This window comes from Labrus mixtus, chromosome 19 (genome assembly GCF_963584025.1).
Source record: "Labrus mixtus chromosome 19, fLabMix1.1, whole genome shotgun sequence".
Lineage (NCBI taxonomy): Eukaryota > Metazoa > Chordata > Actinopteri > Labriformes > Labridae > Labrus > Labrus mixtus.
Window position 1 is genome coordinate 23747571 of NC_083630.1, and position 19335 is coordinate 23766905.

Here is a 19335-nt window from a genome sequence, read left to right on the forward strand (position 1 = left end):
AGTTCTCAGCAGGTTGGTATGTTAGGACAGGAAAGGTCCCTGAGCAGTTTTTAACGATTGCAAAAACATAGTTTCTGAAATTTCGGGCGAATTTTGCAGAATTCTCGGAAACTTAAATCTGATATTTTTCTGAGGTTTCTGCTTTCGAATTTCCATTTTAAATAATCAGGAGTTTGCGTCTGATGTATTCTAAATTTTCTCAAGAACTTTCAGGAAGTTTTGGAAAACTTTTGTCCTGAATTTTCACAAAGGAAACGTCAGAAATTTCATGAGGAAGTCCAGAGAATTTTCCCCCATGAATTTTCGAAAAAAACATCCCTCGAACGATTTTGAGAAATTCCCAACGGACTTGTCATCAGAAATTTTCAGCAAAATCTGGTGGGAATTTTAATTACAGTAAACTTTCATGAGAACTTTGCAGGAATTTCTGTTTGAAATCAGGGCCTTTGAAAGAAATATTAGAACATTTCCCAAGCAATTTCTTTAAATTTTTCCCAGGAACTTTTAGAAACATTTGTCCGACATTTTCTGGATTTTTTTTATTTTGATATGTTCAGTATTTTATTATTATTTTTAAATCAGAGCACTGGATCTAAATTTGTACATTGGGAGATGAAAGCAGCCTTTAGGTCTTGGCGTTTGGGCCATCAATGTGCAGCAGTGTGATTCCTATCAAAGTGAAGAGACGCTGGGACCAGGCAAGGATGATCACCATATGGCAAAGCAAAAATAACACAGTCAGACTGACAGCTGCACCATCATGTACAGCTCTTCAACCACTTATTGGTATACATAATTCATCACCAAATGTGGACATTAACATTTCCAACATGGCGGTGTTGCAGGATGCCTCATGACATCCCCCTTGACAGCTCTTGTACAACACAGATTGTATTTGTGGTTCCACTTAGAAACGAGCTGACACGAATGCAAAGCAGCTGCTGAGAGGGCATTGTGACTTTGATCCCGTCTGCAGCCTTAGGTATCAATCTCAATCTCTTCAACATTCAAAGATATGGAGGAAAAAAAAGGATGGCTATACACCCAGTCCTTAGCGCTCTGCAAAATCAGTTACCAATCTTTAAAAAATAAGCTAAACTACGGGACTACACTAGCTACAGTAGATGCTTTTTTTTATATTTATTGCTTGTCACTTTATCTCATAACCAGTCACCTTAAAGGCTTTATATGTGATGTTTTGATCCAGCAGATGTCGCCCTTGAGCACCAGCATGAAACCAAAACAACTCGCGCTGCATTGTTGTGTTAGCATGCTAATGCTAGCGATCTTTATTATGCTCGTATCTTCACACTGCATGTAAATTGACCTGAAATGAGCGTGATCTAGAAACACAGGTAAGCAGTGAGTACAGTATGTTATTCTTCTTTTCTCTAGTCCCTCAATTAAACAACTTTTATACACGAGGGGAGGAGTCAGCCGGCCGTCCCGACGATGTAAACAAACTGGAGATAGGACTCTGAAAACTCTGAAAACATCACAGACAGTGGGACTCGGGTGTTACACCCATTGTAGACAGTCATGACTCACAGAGTTATTTTCAGAGGAGATACTTGATTTCTACATTTAAGTGTGAAAAATCACATATAAAGACTTTAAACCAAGCAGCAACCTCCAGTCTTGAAAAATGAAGCCGATGCAGAAGTGCAAAATCCTGCAGTTCCTCAAGCATCCACTAGAAGCTGGCTCCAGGAAAACCAGAAGTTACATACTTTGCATATCTATCAGGACACATCACACACAAGAGACATAACAACTCAAAGACGACATATAAAAGACATATTAAGATGAAACAGACGAGACGGAGTTAAAACCATAAGTGTTTTTTTAAACGTTGCCTTTAGAAGCGATGTGAGTCCTTTGTGAGTTGGGCTACCTGGGTCAGTGGCTGACATGATTGCACCAAACAGCAGGCAGTCAGCGAGGAGGAAGTCTGCATCTGCTGCCCGGCCGAACAGCACCATCAGTCTGGTGAATCCAAAGACGCAGGCCCTGGGATCGAGCACAAACACACACAGAGAACATCACGCCATGAGCTCATCAGAGAGCGCAAACCCCCCCGAGCAGGCCTATCAGTCATACCTCTAACCACAGCAGGGCTTCCCCCAGAGTAGTCTGGGTAATGGGGCCAGACGCTAGCCAACAGGAGTTGACCCGTTTCTAGGCTTGGCACAGGTGGACACGCAGCTCTATTTATAGAGTGTGTGTGTGTGCGTTGGGAATTACCTGAGAGACGATGTTTACAAGAATAAAACAGAGACAGACTTTTTTTTTTTTTTTTTAAATGTCCCAGAATTCCCCTTCGGATGTCGTGTTCTTTAAAAAGTACTGTACACCGTCCGTGACCCCCAAAATATTCCAACACCTCCATTAAGCATTCGACTCGACAGTCCAGCTCCTGACTGCCAAAAGGATGTGTGTTAAGTACTAATCCTGTTATAGTGAAGCATCCCCATGATAATCAAGTATGCCAGCGTGTCTTCCCGGGGACCTTTCTGTCCTTTGGCATGACTCCGTTACCATGGTGATGACACACGACCTGTCCCTAAGGCCAGGATTGGAAGTAGTGCCCGCAGGTTGGGCCGTTTATTCATGTACCTTTAAGGGAGATCTGAATTTATGGTAATGATGTTCAAAGTGTGTATGTGTGTGTGTGTGTGTGTGTGTGTGTGTGTGTGTGTGTGTGTGTGTGTCTCTGGAAGACGGACGCACACAGCAGAAGAAGAAGAAGAAGAAGGAAGAAGGAAGAAGGAAGAAGAAGAAGTAGAAGTGGATGTGCTCTGCTCAACAGAGTCAGCGCGGCTCCCTCACTCCCATGACACTGTTTTCCCCAAAAGGGATAAGGCAAGACTCACTAACAAGCGACAGGATTGGTCAGGTCCTGCAACCTTCGCATCAAAGAATGTGCATGTGACTCAACATGTCAAACCCTGCCCTGCATCCCAGGAGACCGGGGGGGGGGGTTGACTAAGGCTGCTCCAAGGGACGGAGGAGGGAGAAGGAAGGGGAACACACACACATAATGTAACTAAAAATGTAACATTATAGGCATGAGACTAAAAGAAGTAGACTTTAAGGTGGAACTAATAAAGAGTGAACAGTAAACTCCAGTTTTCATAAAATGTATCAGTTATTTCCAGTGTAAATAATTACCCTGGACTTTGGAGGTTGTTTAACAGTCTCTGTGTTGCAGCAAATTAATCCGTCAGTAACATGTAGTTTCCTTTAAAAGTCAGACAGCGCCATCTAGCTTTGTGAGCCAGAATTACAACACTCTGAGCAAGTGTGTGAAGATGAAACGGATTGATACTGATAATAAATCTGTTTAGTTTTCAAAGATGCTTTAGACTCATCATAGGGACTCTGGGTTGTACAAGATTTAAAGTTGTGCAAATCACTTCCCACACCCCGACATGCACAGGGTTTTTTTTTGTAGTCTCTGATTGGCTGTCTGTTCTGTTGTTGTCCTGACTTCCTGCTTTTGCTTTGTCTGTTTCTTCCATCCCTGATGAAATGTGGTCGCCTTTTTTTCTTTCTTTTTCATATGTGCAATATGTGTTTCCCCAAACTGTTTCTGTTGAACAGTCGTTGATTAACCGAACTTTAAACCACCTTTACTCTGATCTGATTATCCCACAACGGGGAAATTTATAGTGTTACAGCAGCAAAGAGCAAAGATTGCAAACAAAAAGTGAACACAGTACAATTTAAATTAAAAAAAGAAAAATTAAAGATGTACAAAAAATGTTGTACATTTTTTATTTTTTGTACATTTTTAAATGTTCTTTTTTTGCTCACTTTGCTCTTTGCTGCTGTAACACAGTAAATTTCCCCGTTGTGGGATAAATAAAGGATTATCTTATCTGATCTGCGTGTTTTCTTTTGCATGGTGGAGCTGTGTGAAAAGCCCCTCGCTTTCAGATCTTGTTGTCTGGGATCCAGACGCACAGGTGTTTCTCTTCTTTCTTTCTGCACCTGAACTTTGTGTGTTTTTAATGTGATGTTTGTGTGATCGAGAATCAGACTTACCCGATGGTTACGCAGCTGATGATGGTGCCCACAAAAGCAAAGGTCACGATGGATCCAAGATTTTTGGTGAATCTTCTCTGGAACAGAAATCAACAGGTAATAAGTCAAAATCAACAACAATTGATCAACAGTTTGATTCAACAAAAAGCAGCACTTGTTATAAGACAGCGCTTTCCATTCACAGAAAGGCACACGGCCCTTTTAATGAAGTCTTTTCCTCGACTCGGAGGCGTGTCAGGACGGCAGACTCACCTGATTAAGGGTGTACGCTCCGTGGAAGATGATGGGCGGCAGGAACAGATTGAAAAGGACCTCGGGGTCAAAGGTCACCTGTAAAGAGACAGAGCTGTTGTTGAGGCGGTGAGTGAGTGGCGATTGAGTATAAGCAAGTATAAAACATACATATGACCACACATGTTCCTAACACCCGATCACAACAATCTACCTTCACAGCATTCAAAGAGTGTGAGGGATCTCTCTTAACATACCATGCACGTTCTGTTCTGTTTCTCCACCACGCCAATATAGTGCAATAAAAGCCGCTCAGAGAGGTAGCCTTTCATCTACTTCATCCTTGAATCCTTTTTATGTCTATTGTGGGTGCGTTCTAGAGGATCAAACGGCAGCGATGTTAGATTCAGATCAAAATAATGCTACTTTTTTTTTTCTTCTTGCGATTCCTACATCCCCACAAGGTCTCATCACTCAGAGAATTACATTCAAGTTCATAAATATCACTTTAGTTTAGGGGAGATGATGCTTAGACTTTTGAGAACGGCTCAAATTTTGCTTTAAAGAGGACATATGATCCCCCTCCTCCACCTTTTCAAACAGTCCCCTCCTCCACCTTTTCAAACAGTCCCCCTGTGGTCTAAATCAAACATCTGTGCTGTGCTTTGGTCAAAATATAACATGAATCAAGCACCAGAGGAGGTTTGTGACCCTGTATAAACCAGCTCTCTCAGAACGCTCCGTTTTGGTGTGTGTGTCTCTTTAAATGTAATGACCCCCCCCCCCAGTTTTCCCCGTAGACATCACTCCTCTGTAGAGAGAATAAAAATGGCGGACCTGCGCTAAAGTTTAGCTCTAGGCTGGGGGTGGAGTCCATGGGTGGAGATACCAGGGGAGGGGAGTGGGATTTTTTTTTTACAAGAATCCCACTGTGACATCACAAGGAGAGCACATTTGAAACAGAGCATTTTTCTCTGTGTTGTAAGACTTATGCAGACCACAAACAAAGGACTGGATGGTTTATTTCACATGTTGTGGGTCAGTAGACTCTCAGGTTACACAGATATATGTTCAGAAACACAAGTGGATTTTTCATAATATGTCCCCTTTAAGACAAGAACAACAAGTTGGTTAAGGGAGGAGAGCAGCACTAATATGTTGGATGCATGGATGACAGGCCTGCCTGTTTAAGTGTCCTATTTCCAGAACACTTTGCGTTGTTGTACACATTAACCCATACAATATGGAGAAGTGAAAAACTGTGCATCCTTAATTGTTATTTCTAAAGCTGTAAAGCTCCCCGTGTAGTTTGTAGAGCCACCACTCTTTTCCAGTTACTCTCACTTGAAATGGTTGCCAGGGATACCAATTACTTTTATTTTTCAGCCACTTTCCTCCACACTCGATATAAATTACTTCTTTTTTTTTTTTTGCAGCAACAATATAGATGTATTTCCTCGCTGTGTGCGGGCTGTGTGTGACACATTCAAGACTCCATAACAGAGACAAACACAGACCCTGTGAGAGATGAATTATGCATTCGCATGGGGTCGCATTCTGAGGGGCCGCATGCACCACACAGTCAAAGATGGAGGTGTCTTGTATTCACTAATTGCCTCTTCGGCAGAGCTGCACTAAATTTAATCAGACCACAAACTTTAATGCTTTATTCCCCCGGTGGCACATAATGGACTCAGTAATGCAGTGAAATCCTTATCTCTCTGCCTGCTAGGTCCCCCATATGTATCAGACTTAATGGCGGGAAAGGCTGCACAGAACGGTCAGACTGATGTAATGGCCTCTGTCGTAGCCTCTGCTGGTTTACTAATGAGACCCGAGCATTCAAAGGGTGGGGGGGGGGCAACGAGTCCAAGCCATTAGTGAGGAGTTACACTTGGCCTGGATGATTTGCAAGGCTCACGGTTCACTTGTTCACTTGCTCTCGTGGTTAAAATATTACTCGAGGGTTAGATCATTCATTTTCAAACATGCTAATTTCACTTCCTCCCACGCTCGTTGGAGCTTACGTTCGCTTCCAAAACAGTGACAAAAACGTCTCCTTACTTTAACTCTCTGACCCCCCCCCCCCCCCCACTACGTTCTGCCAATGAAAGGCGTCTGATCCAACCTTCACAACAGGGTCCTAAGTCTCTGACTAGACTCTTCTCCTCTGTCGCCCCCCGGTGGTGGGATGAACTTCCAAACTCCATGTGATCTGCAGAGTCCCTCTGCACCTTTAAGAAAAAGCTAAAGACCCAGCTCTTTCATGAATACCTACTAACTTAATGATGATGGTCTCCATATTATTGATGATGATGATGGTAATGACGATGGTTTTTGTTTGATAACGACGACTTATAAGATGGTTTCTATACTGATTAGAGCTCTCAAGAACTGCCCTCAATGTTGTGCTTTGCCTCTGGTCACTTCCTGTCAGCACCTGTGTGTCCAATCAGACTCAAAGCTGATCGTTTGCTCTTACTGACATTGTTCTCTTTTTTCTAGATCCTTGCTTGTGTTGTTCTTACTCTCTGATGTACGTCGCTTTGGAGAAAAGAGTCTGCTAACTGAATTGTAGAATTGTAGAATCATGTGGATTCATCCCTCTCTCATTGGTGGAGTTCTTTCATGTGACACATCTCTCTGATGGCGTCACAGATAAACGAGAGCCATACAACAGTTATAAGACAAGCAAAGGCCGATCCCAACCGTTACACTCTACTAGTGTTGTAGTCAAGAAGACCACACTAAAAGAGACCAAGACATACCCGAGACCAGAGTGCTCCAAGACCGAGACAAGACCAAGACATTTAGGGATGGAGACCAAGATCATAAATATCACATCCCCCGGAGTGCTCCCAGTCTGAGACCGAGACAAGACCGGATAAAAATGCTTTTGATACAGCTGTGCGCTGTCATTGGCTGGAACAAACACACCAGTGCCCCCGCCCAGAAACGTCCTGAGTCAACCAAACCAAACCAGAACAGTCAGAGGACAGACTGCAGACACAGTCACCACCACACATGCATGGAGGCGCAGAAGTCTAAATCCAAATCAACAACTGCTGCGACCAAATCTCTTCTTGATTCAGTAAGCTTCATGTCAGTTAAGAACTAATTAAACTAAAAAAGAATAACATCAAAGGCAGCAGTGCACCTCTAATTTTCAGATAATTAAATAAAAAGTTCTTCTTTTTGTTCAACGCTCAGCTCTATCTGCTGCTTTTATTTCCTCTACTAGTCGTAGTATTTAGTTTGTTTATTGGTCTCTGTGTTTGGTTGTAATTTCCCCTTGTCTGCACAGCACATCTGAAGCCGTTATCTCCCCTATCTGTTCCTTAATAAATCCCTAATACAGCCTAAATTGCCCTGCAGCCCGACCGTCTCTCTGTACTAAACTCTCTCTTGCTCCCTTAATAACAAACAGACCGTGCAAGTCGTTTAGAGGAAAAACAACCAATAAGGAAGAACCATTAGAGGACACCGTGGATGTAAATACCGAGCATACACAAGGGACAAAAAGTTCACATGTGATCAAAGGAGAGCAAATGTTTGAGCAAAATGAAATGGCATAAAAGGAAGCATGTTGTGTTCAGTATTGATTTTTCAGCCTTTTATAGAAAATGTTGTCTCTAGCATCTCTATTTATATTTTCATTTCATTGTACAGTGTTCCCCTTTGTTATTTTCTTTTGTATTATATCTTTGCTTTAATACAGTGTATAGCTTCTGTACAGTTTATTTTAATTTACTTAGCTGTCACTACAAGTTATTATTTTTTTATTTTATTTTATTTGTACTTTTCTTTTTTTCTTATAATGCTATTTTATTTTATATATAATTTTAACTTTTTTGTAGAAGCTGACTCAGGGAGAAAAATTCCAATGTACCTGTACTGTCCTGTACCTGTGCAAATGGCAATAAACATCTATTCTATGGGATGCACAACCTGCTGGAGCTACCTACAGGCGAGAGTCACTTCTGCAAAAAGGAGGCTTTTTAAAGGGGCCGACGGTGGCCGAGTTGTAAGGACGCGAGCCACATGTACAGAGGATGTGGTCCTCTAAGTGGGCGTCCCGGGTTCAAATCCGACCTGTGGCTCCTTTCCCGCATGTCATTCCCAACTTTATCCACAGTCCTGTCTCTCCAATAACGGCATAAAAGCTCCAAAATAAATCTTTAAAATTTTTGAATTTCAAGGCCAAATTGAATTGCAGAGGCGTTGGAAAGCCCGGCGGTTATGATGCACGCCCCATGTACAGACGTTACACACTAAGATTTTTTCTTATAGTCCACTGCACAGCTCCTACATTGCACTTTTGTACATTTTATTATATTATTTTTTTACATTTTATATTTTACATTTTTAAATTCTATTTTATATATTGTAATATCTTCTTATTCTGTATTATTTAAGTTGTTTCTAGTTCTGCTTTATTTCCTTGTTAATTGTTTAGCACCAATACACCAAGTCAAATTCCTTCTATGTGTAAATGTCCTCTTATCTCCAGCTGTCCTATCCAATAAAATGCACAAAAAATATCTTTTAAAAAAATTACAGTAAATTGCTGTAGTTACCATTTGAGGGGCAGGGACTAATGGGCAACTTTGGTCGAGCTTCCCAGCGTGTCTAAAACAGTGGACGTGTGACGTGATGTTGACGGTCAAGAAGTGTGGAGTGCTGTTGAAACCGCCGCAACTGCACACGGCGTCCGTACCGACCACACGATGTCCTGAAGCAGATGACGAGTATCTCACCGTCAGCCCCACGAGCACACCTGAAAGAACAATGATGGTCATGAACGTCTCTGATGATGAGTCACTCTTTATGAAAGTTATTCCTGAATTAAATGAACGACTGTGAATCTTCTATGATGGAAATAAAACGGCACAATCCCTAAAATATAACAAGACGCTCAACAGGAACATAAAAGTAGCATGTAGAGGGAAACGTATCTATATTACATGTTGTTGTGGTGATGAAATGTCGGTGAAACTGAACTTCCATCAATATTTTAAGAACAAAGTAGAACGCTTGTTGATGAACTCTTATAAAATATATCTAACTGAGAATTGGAGTAAAGGTTGGCTTTCAAAGGTTGAGTCCAGTTAATCATCTATCAGCATATAATAACCTACAAGTCAGGTATGTGTGTGTGTGTGTGTGTGTGTGTGTGTGTGTGTGTGTGTGTGTATGAGGGGGGGTTACACCTTAATTTAGAGAAAGGTCAGAGTGGATAGAGTCATAAATCTTGAAGACAGAGAGTGAGGAAAGACGTGCGGGAAAAGAGCTCATGGCAGATTTTAATCATGTTTTCTTAATGTTCTGAATTTATTGATTGCTGGTCTTATTGAGTGAGGGGGGGCCCCCCAGGGCTGCCTGTTGCACACCCCTGGTCTTCAGACTATTTAAGCTAGCTTATATCAGACTGATACAGGTAAGATACCCAAAAAGAGAAGTCTAAAATTAGCCTTGTGGTTAAAAAAAATGACAATGTATGACCTCTTGTCACGTCATAAAATAAAAAATAAAATAAAAGTTTTTCTGCTTTAAATTTAAATAGATAACTCAACCTGTGAGTTCCGGCTGGGTGTATTGCTGAATAACGGCTTCCGTATTCTAAAACTCGAATTACTTACCAATAAACATTGCACCTCCAGTTTCATGCACAGCTTTATATTTAAACTGTCTTAACTTCCACACACTGACGATGGTAATGAGCGCCATGCTAACTGCAGATAGCAACAACAAAGCTGTATTATCGTGTTTGTTCTTCACACTGGTCGGCATCTTCAAAGCTTCAGGTGAAAAAAAAGTAATCGGCAACAAAGTTTTGTTTCATGTTCAGCGGCGCAACATCCGCATCAGCAGCACTGTGCTGCCTTCACGGCTGCTCGGAAAATCTCGATTTTCACGATCACGTCGGAAGCGTCCTCCTCTGTAAATTTCTCAATCCTAGTCCTAAAGAGACCAACTACTTCCCTGTATGTGCGAGATGTTTCCTTCTTTCAACACACCTCATTCAGATGAATTGGTCATTCTCAGGCTTCTTGATGAGCTGATCGTTTGAATCATTTGAAACATGCAGAACAGTGAGTCTCCAGGAGCAGGATTGAGAAACCCTGCTCTAAATTCGACGAGCCGGCAATTAAAACATATAATTTCCTGAAATTGTTTGGAAATTATCGACTTGTGCTGTCGCAAACATTTCATTTGAATAGCTCTATCTAGGCCCCATATGTGTTATTTTACATAATCAGTCAAGATGGCCTCCACAAGGCTGTAATTGCTGCTGCATTTTTTTTTACAACGCGTAATATTAACTGAAAAGCAATTAAACACACTTAGAAAATAAGGCCAGCCTAAAACAAAAACATTTGCGGGATGTCCCACAGTACGTGAACTCACCAATTTGTAGTTGTCATGCACATATATTCCAGCAGGGGGCAGTGAATACAAACAAATGCATGTATGAAGCTCCCAGACGAGCCGGGACGTTGACTCTTAAATCACTGCACCTTAAAGCTTCAGTCAGTCAAGAGAATCAGGCATGGCACCTTGATTAGAAGATATTGATTTGATTGGTCACCTCGGGTTTGAGGCTAATGACTTATTAATGACACATTTAGGCTTTGTTGTGTTTAGTGTTGCGGACAGAGGAAGAGAGACTGGGATGACATTTCTGCACAATGTGATGACAGACAGACAGAGACTCTGCAAGTTTTCTTGTTTTGGCATTGGCTATATGACCTCCAGTAACCTGCGTTCAATATATTTCAAATACAAATTTCAGGCGACCCCATTTCAATTTCAGGCGACCCAGCATAGAGTCGGGACCCCAAGATTGGGAAAGCCTGGCCTACATATAATGTATAAAGCTTATACATCCAGAATTTAGCTAAACATGACTTAAAAAGTCTCAAATAAAGTGAATTAAATTAAAAAGCGTATCAGATTGTAAACATACTTGTTAGCATGCTTTTCTGACAGGCAGAGGTATATGATATACAACACTCAGGTTCAGGTTCAGGGTACTTCATTTGTCCCCATAGGTAGATTTGGTTGCAGGGAGAGTCACATTTAATAAAGCACAGACAGAAAGCATAAAAAAGTGAGAACACATGCTACATGGGAAAAAGTGTGCAATCAAGTCGTAAAATCTGATAAACAAGTTGATGTGTAAAAGTTACAGATCCCACAAAATAGACAAATAAATAAATAAATGAAGCATTAAGAAGCATGAAATTGAGTTTCCTGGGCCTGCTGTCTCTGTCCCTCCTTACAAGACGTTCATGAAAACAACCACGCCGAGCTGCAAAGAGAAGTTAGCTTCGACCCTCTGGTTGTGTAAAGACAGCATTTACAATGCATGAGCCCCCCCCCCCCCCCCCCCCCCCCCCCCCCCCCCCCCCCCACCTGCCACCGGTTCAAACCCCTGATCAAAACCAACCTGTTCAGATTAAAGAGCGTGTAATGTTTTAGTTTCCTTCAGTTGGTTTTGTCTGACTGTATGTAAAGTGTTGTTGAGGGTTTGTAAACGGCTGCATTTAAATAAAATGTATATTCTTCTTCTTACTATAAAGAAGCACCGCCTTGCAACCAAATTCATTATTTACAGACTGTTAGTTGTGTTTGCCTCCATTGTTCTCCTTTCACGGTCATGACACATGGGTTCTCCTTCTGGTTAATTTATGACCACAGATATTCACTTACAATGCTACTACTGAGCACTTCATTTGTGCATATTATTATGTCATATTTTTATTTTTAGATGCTTATTTTTTACATTTATCGCTTACGTTTGTCACCTTATTTAATCTCTGTCACTTTATCTCATAACTGGTCACTTTAAATTCAGCTTGCCACTTCACATGTCTCAATGTCCTGTATAGTTTTTAGTGTATAGTTAAGATTTTTAATGGGTGGACAGTTTCCTTAATTATTTTTTATAATAGTTGTAAATAGGCTACTTAGTACATTTATCTTTATTTATTCATTACATACCTTGTATTATTCTATTATTGTATTTTTTCACTCTTTATTTAACTGATGTAAATATGTTTGATTTTTAACTTCTTGTTATTTTTAATAATTATATTCCTGTTTCCTGTTTTACCCCATGGGGGATCAATCAAGTTTATATTTATCTTTATTCATATATATTCTAATTGTATTTGTATATGCATGCTCTTGTCTTTTTACTGCTGCAGCATTTGATTATCTTATCTTACTGAGCCTATAGAAACAGCAACATAAAGCCTCTTTCTGTGCTCACACTTTCACTTTATTTTTCCTTTTTCTTATATTTCAACGTTTCACATCAAAATGTGCCTTCTGTTTGCCGTAAAGTGTTGCTTTAAAGGCTTAAAGAGGAGGCAAATAATGGAAATCTTGGCAAACTTTGCATTGGAGGCGGCGTCTCAGCCGAGACAATATTAGAACAGTTGCCCGGCAACCGCGGCCGCAAACAGACGCGCGGGTGTCGTAAAGCCTGAAGAGGCTGGTGTTGAAAAAGAGTGGAGACAGAACCCATTGTGGTGTTGGAGAGAGGAGTGAGCTGCCGCCTGCCTGCCTGCCTGAGAGGGAAGAAAGAAAAAAAAAAGAGGAAATCTCCGCGACCACAAAGGGGGGACTCGTTGATGAGCGGAAAGATACGGGACGTGACCGGACAACGCACACGTCGGTGGGCTTTGTGAAGACGGACCGTGACGTCCAGGCGGAAAGAGCCGGTATATGAAGAGTTAAGACCCGACAACACAACTGTTTATTTCAGCAGCAGCAGCTAGCAGGCTAGCTGGCTACACACCCAGGAGCTAGACATGGGAAGCCCGTGAGAGTTTGGTGTGATTAGAGATCTTGGAGCTGTCTGCAGGTTTCAGTCTGAGAGGAGGATTCCTGCAGAGTCCGTCCACCGCCTCGTCAGGAAACGCAACTTTGAAGAATGATATCAAGTGAGCGCTGAGCATTTCACTCCTGCAGAGCCGGAGAGAGGGGGGGTTGGAAAGTCACACAGGTTTGTTTCACAGTTGTTTCTTCCTCTTCTTTCAGTACGTGCTGCACCCTAAACTGTCAAAAATGTGGATTTAAAGCGTGCCTTTCTGCAGCCTCCACTTACAAAGAAGGTCAATAAATCAGTTTGAAGTCACTGCTCGTCACTGTTGCTCCATTACGGATTGTTTTTTGACAAACAAACTTGTTTATCAGATGCAAATCATCCTCTGAGCGGCGACAGGAAGTGTATTATTATTACTGCGAAGAGAGCTGCTGGTGTTTACACAAAGCACAACTATCACTGGCATCTCTAAATCACCGCCTTCATATCTCTTCTGCAGTCAACACAGCGGGTACCTAAACGCAACCTGATGACGTCTGTGCAAAATAATATCATTCAAAAACAGAGTAAATGCATAGGAGTGGAAGATGCTGTGTTGCATTGTAGATTTGCTGGCTGCAGGACATCTGCACGCTTTTACATTAATGTCCTGTATTGTAGGTTTTTTAACTCCTCCAAACAACAACACTGCCTCTCAACAGGTTTCCACTTGGCCAACATGATTTGGATGAATTTGCTTTGTGTTTTGTCTATATGCAAGTAAGCTGCAGGCTGAAAGAATTCGCTCTATCCTGAAACTAAAAGCATCATTTGCAACAATCGCCAAATTGACTTGACCATGAGATTTTCTGCGATATGCTTTTTTTTTATGTGGACTCCTCGCGCCCTTGATTTCTTCAAGGGAAACAGATTACAGTCTTACTGATAAATCCCAAATAAAAAAAAAAGGCTCAGCTCCATTATAAGTTCAGAGGAATTTCTCTTTACAGTCTAATGAATAGAATGTGCTGCTAAGAATTAATTTTTCCCCTATCAGGAGACTAATTGTTGGAGCCCTTTTTCTGCAAGGTTGGTCGGCAAGGGAACGATGAAAACAGGCCGGCGCACTTAAGACATTCTGCTGGAGGTTGATTTGAATGTGGCTCAGCGGGGGAAACGTCTTGTAATTGTGGCCTAAAAGCTCCCGCAGGAGGAGTTACAGTTTGTCCTTTTAAAAAAAAAAAAAAAAAAAAAAAAACCTCCAAACGCAACCAATCATACTTGCATAAAACCTTCTACAACAGTTGGAGCTCCATGAATTTAAGGCGGCTCTTTGGCAAAGTGATAAAATATGTGTCAGGTGGTGAAGTTAAGTCTATGTGCATTCTCAAGAAGACGTGTTTGTTTTAAATGTACGACAGCTTTTCTAACTTCCGCTGACTTCTGAGAATGAGCAGAGCGAGTGCCCCCCCCCCCCCGTACCCGGGAGTCCTCTGGAGTGGCTGCGGCAGATTGGTGCAAAAACAGATATCATTGATATTCTCATTAAAAACCTCTTTACGTCCAGGTTTTGGGCCCACAGATGAATGAACCTGTGTTCATATTGGGATGCTGCCGCTAATTGGTGCTTGTATTATGAGGACTCCCATTTTTTTCCATTAGGCATGTGGATCTGTCATTTGCATCTATCTGTCATTGTCTCGGGGGCTCGCTGTACTGAGGCAGCCCAGCTGTGGCTGAATGTTTTTGTGATCAAACATTATCGACTCCTGCAGTCGATATCCTTGGCAACAGTAGTTCCCCCTCTCTCTCTCTCTCTCTCTCTCTGGCTGCAGAGCGAGCACATAGCAATGGAAGTGGGAGGAGGTCAGAGGAGGCGTTTTCCCTGAGCGTTGAGGAGGGTTTGATGGTAATATGGGCAGTCCTCAAGGGGTGCACACACGTCCATGTTTGCATGTGTTCACTTCCCCTCTCTCTCTCTTTTCATTAATTTCAATCAGAACTCAAAGTTTCTCTCCCCTCGCTGTGCGTCGGTGTGGCTCTAACTTTCTCTCTCTTTCAAACTCCTCTGCAGCTCCTCTCCATCCCTTCTTCTCTGCACTCTCTCTCTCTTTTTGCATTTCCAGTGGAGTTAATCAGACATGTTCATGTGTGGCTCGACTTCATTATATCATAATGAAGTTTAGCCTCAGGTGCAGTGAAGGAAATGGGTTAGCCTCACGAGTAGCCTTGCCCCCCACCCCCCACACGCGCCATTATCTGAAACCAGTTTTGCACAAAGAGCCGAGGAAGAGATTATTCAAGAAGGAAATTCGCTTTTCAACCCCGCTCTTTTCTTATCGGGGTTATTCTGTCAGAATCTGAAGTTTAATAAAAAAGTAGAAATATTAGGATATTACCGTGTCATCTCGCTCTGTCTCGACCTTTTTGTCATTCTGTTTTAAGCCAACACGGGGGTCTCTTGCTTTATCTTGTGCCTTTTCTGTTTCCCAGTAATGAGCCATTTTGCGGCTTTTAAACATCTGCCAAACTTGGAACATTCCGAATGCGAGACTCATCTCCCATGCATGAGGAGTCAGGCATCCTTTGAGTTGCCCCTCTTTTTTTCTTTGCCACTCTTTCAAAGCGCCCGCCGCAATACTTTGTCGACCGAGTATGTTCCCCCAAAAAAAACAGTTTCTTTCCCCCACTGTTTGGAAACGGGATGTGTAGGACAAAAAGGTAATTTGGTGCTTATTCTAAACAGGTTTTTTTTCCTCTTGGTGTCGTGCATCCCCTCGCTCTCTCAGAGTGCAGGAGGAGCAAGCGGCACCGCGAGGGAGGAACGCTTGGAAGGGGGCGGGCGGGGGGGACTGCTAATTTAAAACACCAGTTTTCTGTGGGCACAATGAGGTTTGAGCTTTACATGTCACTGGCCTCTCTATTCCAGTGGGTATGATCTGAGTTAGAATCCAAAGCACCTGGCTGTACTTTTAAGGCTTTAAGTGAACTTTACCCCCTTGTCAAAACCCGAGCAGGAGGCGACCTCGCCATGCAGCCCCTCTCTCCCCTCTGTGCACGTCCTGTTGAATAACTCTCAGCAAACAGACAGCGAGGGAGCGGAGTAAACCGTTATGCAGGCGCAGAATTCACAAGAAGCACTCTAGTGGTGTAATTACCAGAGAGAAAACATCCCCGTCGTAAATGACCATGCCATCCTTCCGATGAAGCTGAATGTTTTGGCCTCATTCACACAATTATTCTGCAGCAGCAGCAGCAGCAGGCGATAAAAGAATCTTAAACCATGTTAACATTTCATTTCTAATTCTTTCCCACTTCATTCTAAAATAAGCACAGGGTCAAGGATGAGTCAGCTGTGAAACTTGTTTACATTTCATTGACACTTATTTCTAACATTTCAGCCCCCTTTGGCGGTCTCTCATACCAGAAAGTAAACGCAGCATGTATGTTCTCCTTCCACTCCAGCAGTGAGCTCAGTCGTCGCTCTAATCCACGTAATGTTTCATGGGTAATTGAGGCCTAACCCTTTCTCTCGAGAGCAGGTAGAAGCTATGTGTTCTTCTCATTAGTCAGGCTGTGACCAGGTCTTGTTCGGGGGCTTGTTCCAGCCTGCCCTGTCTCTCTGACTCATTCTCTTTAAAAAGGGATGAAGAGGTGATCACCTCACGGGCCTGGCTGAGGTTGTGTCTCGTCCTCTCTGAGCCCTTTGCTGATCCGAGTTAAATCTCAAATCTGCTCCCGAGATCTTGCCAGCCAAGACTGCCTGTGTCAGACGCTAAATGGCACTTGAATCGAGATCTTAAAGCGACGGGATATTCGGCTCTCTGCCCTCGAGCAATCAGCATCGTCTAGCTGTGGAAGGCACGCTTTCTTTTTCACTCCTGTTGAAATAGTTTTTCTTAGTTATTCAGAATTTGTTTCTGTATTTGCTTCTTCTTCTTCTGTTCAGTCCGTCGTCCTTTCCCTGTCTTAGAGGAGTATCTGTAGAATTTGAATTATTTTTCCAGGCTCTGAAACATAATTGTGTCTGGGTTCTTTCTCGCTCGCCCTGAGTGGATATGGCTGAGAGGTTATTTGGTTATTGTCCATTTATCACACTTTGCGCCTTTTTTTTTGTCAGACTGAATGCATGAAGTTTAAAAGCGGAGAGATATCTGGTGTGCTGTCCAGACCGCCGTTTCAAGCTGCGATATTTACGCCCTGGCGGTGACATTCTGTTTTCTAATCTGAATGTCACAAAGGCGTAATGTGGGGATTAAGTGACCCCCCCCCCCCGTCTGTATCGTCATCGGGGGTACTAACAGAGGCGTTACAGGGGCGAGACAGGATCAGCTGCAGCTGGTAGAGAAGCACAGCGCTGTGTGTGTGGAGCATTGTGAATCGACTCCAATCTGTGGCGATTTTAGAGTCAGTTGGGGCCCCAAGGCAAAAATCAATTGGGGGGGCCCCCCAACCACCTTTCAGCAGGGCAATGAGAGTGAATGTGGTCAGATGGGGCCATCTTAGGGAGGTTTCCTACTGTCATTGCAAAATTTGGGTCGCTGCTTTAGTTTAAATTTTGTCAGCCCTCTGGGGCCCCCTTACTGGTCCGAGGTCCCCAAGCATTGCCTGCCTTGCCTGTTGACAAGCAACGCCTCTGACTCCAATATTACGCCATCGGGGAAACGTGATGACGTCTGAGAACAGTTGATGGGGGTCCACCGTCCTGAAGTTGTCGATTCCAAGAGTCCTCTAAAAGAAACATTTATTTAAAGGCTTTATATGTGATTTTTTGATCCAGCAGATGTCGCCCTTGAGCACCAGCATGAAACCAAAACAACTCGCGCTGCATTGTTGTGTTAGCATGCTAATGCTAGCGATCTTTATTATGCTCGTATCTTCACACTGCATGTAAATTTACCTGAAATGAGCGTGATCTAGAAACACAGTTAAGCAGTGAGTACAGTATGTTATTCTTCTTTTCTCTAGTCCCTCAATTAAACAACTTTTATACACGAGGGGAGGAGTCAGCCGGCCGTCCGGGCGATGTAAACAAAGTGAAGATAGGACTCTGAAAACATCACAGACAGTGGGACTCGGGTGTTACACCCATTGTAGACAGTCATGACTCACAGAGTTATTTTCAGAGGATATACTTGATTTATATATTTAAATGTGAAAAATCACAAATAAAGACTTTAAAGTTGAAATATCAGAGACATAAATCCTCTCTGTCTCTTTAAATTGCGACACATTTAATTGAGACTTGCAGTAAGCTGTTTGTTTCAAAGCAGACGGAGTCGGTGTACGAGCTGATGTTTTACTTCTGTTCCAGAGATGGAAAGTAAAGTCTGCAACTCTCATATCCTCATCCTATATTTATGCTACACCGCTCACCGTTGAGTCACCTTGTTTGAGCTCCGGATATGTGTTGAGCAAAAAAAACATGATTCATAAATTTGTTTCCCTTAAACAGAAAAAAAAAAAGAAGTAGTGCAGCTGTCTGTTCAGCGATTTGGATACGGTCTATTTTTACATGAGGGATGTTGGCCTGATCTGCTCAAGGTATTTTCAGACAAGAGACGTCAGGTAGGAAGAAGAACTCCTGCATGCATGCGGCGTCTTATCTGACACTCCACAGCCGCTGCATCCCTCACAATCACGCTCTGTCTTGGCAGCCTCCAGCCCCCGCGCGCGTCTATCCGGTATCTCAGCCTGCTTCGATCTGCAAAAAGGAAAAAATGCAAAAAAGGAACCCGTCGACACGCGCTCTAATCACAGGACTGAGCCTGCTCGTTAGCTCGTGCCCTCGCAAGTCGGCCGTCCTAATAGGCATGTCCTAATGAGCTCTAATTGGGGATGGCTAATTTGGGTGGCCTGAATCATTGTCTTTCTTAAAGCCGCTCATAAGACTTACAAGACTCATTGCTAAAAAGCTGATTTGGGGGGGGTCTAACATGTCTTCATCATGGGTTAGTCTGCTGGGGGGCTTCAGGGGCTTCACAGAGATTTGTTCTCGTACTGTGGGCTCAGATTGTTGTCTCCGTTTCTCACCATTTCTCTTCTGGGCTGACATCGATACACCTAAATGGGAGTTACCCACATCGTCTTCCTTCCCCGCACCCTCAACCACAGATGTTATTTTAGTGACACCAGCCGTTTTTCAAAGAAACCACTTCAAAGCGTGATTTAAAACGAAGCAGACCAACTCTGATCAAAAAGGTTAAACTACGCACAGCGTGACTCGCTTCACAATGCGGCGAGAT

The 19335-nt window shown here is 42.7% G+C and overlaps 2 protein-coding genes across 4 annotated transcripts in view; one reads left to right on the forward strand and one right to left on the reverse strand.

Moving 5' to 3' along the window:
* LOC132994607 (sodium/hydrogen exchanger 9-like) overlaps nt 1–10118 on the reverse strand; it is a 71379-nt gene extending 61261 nt beyond the window's left edge. Inside the window, exons 1-5 of one of the 2 annotated variants that reach the window (XM_061065087.1) lie at nt 9918–10118; nt 8856–9055; nt 4300–4377; nt 4048–4124; nt 1895–2010 (exon numbers count right to left, since the gene is read on the reverse strand). In XM_061065087.1, coding sequence (XP_060921070.1) covers nt 1895–2010; nt 4048–4124; nt 4300–4377; nt 8856–9055; nt 9918–10068 — 622 coding nt within the window. In that variant the 5' untranslated portion in view covers nt 10069–10118. The remainder of the gene's footprint in view (nt 1–1894; nt 2011–4047; nt 4125–4299; nt 4378–8855; nt 9056–9917) is intronic. The other variant, XM_061065086.1, reaches the window with a different exon arrangement.
* Nucleotides 10119–12757: 2639 nt separating this feature from the next.
* The window catches only part of dipk2ab (divergent protein kinase domain 2Ab), a 30557-nt gene continuing 23979 nt past the window's right edge, over nt 12758–19335 (forward strand). The window contains exons 1-2 of one of the 2 annotated variants that reach the window (XM_061064062.1): nt 12758–13229; nt 13327–13400. The gene's annotated coding sequence lies outside the window, so the exon portion shown is untranslated. Of the gene's footprint in view, nt 13292–13326; nt 13401–19335 lie in introns of both variants that reach the window. The other variant, XM_061064063.1, reaches the window with a different exon arrangement.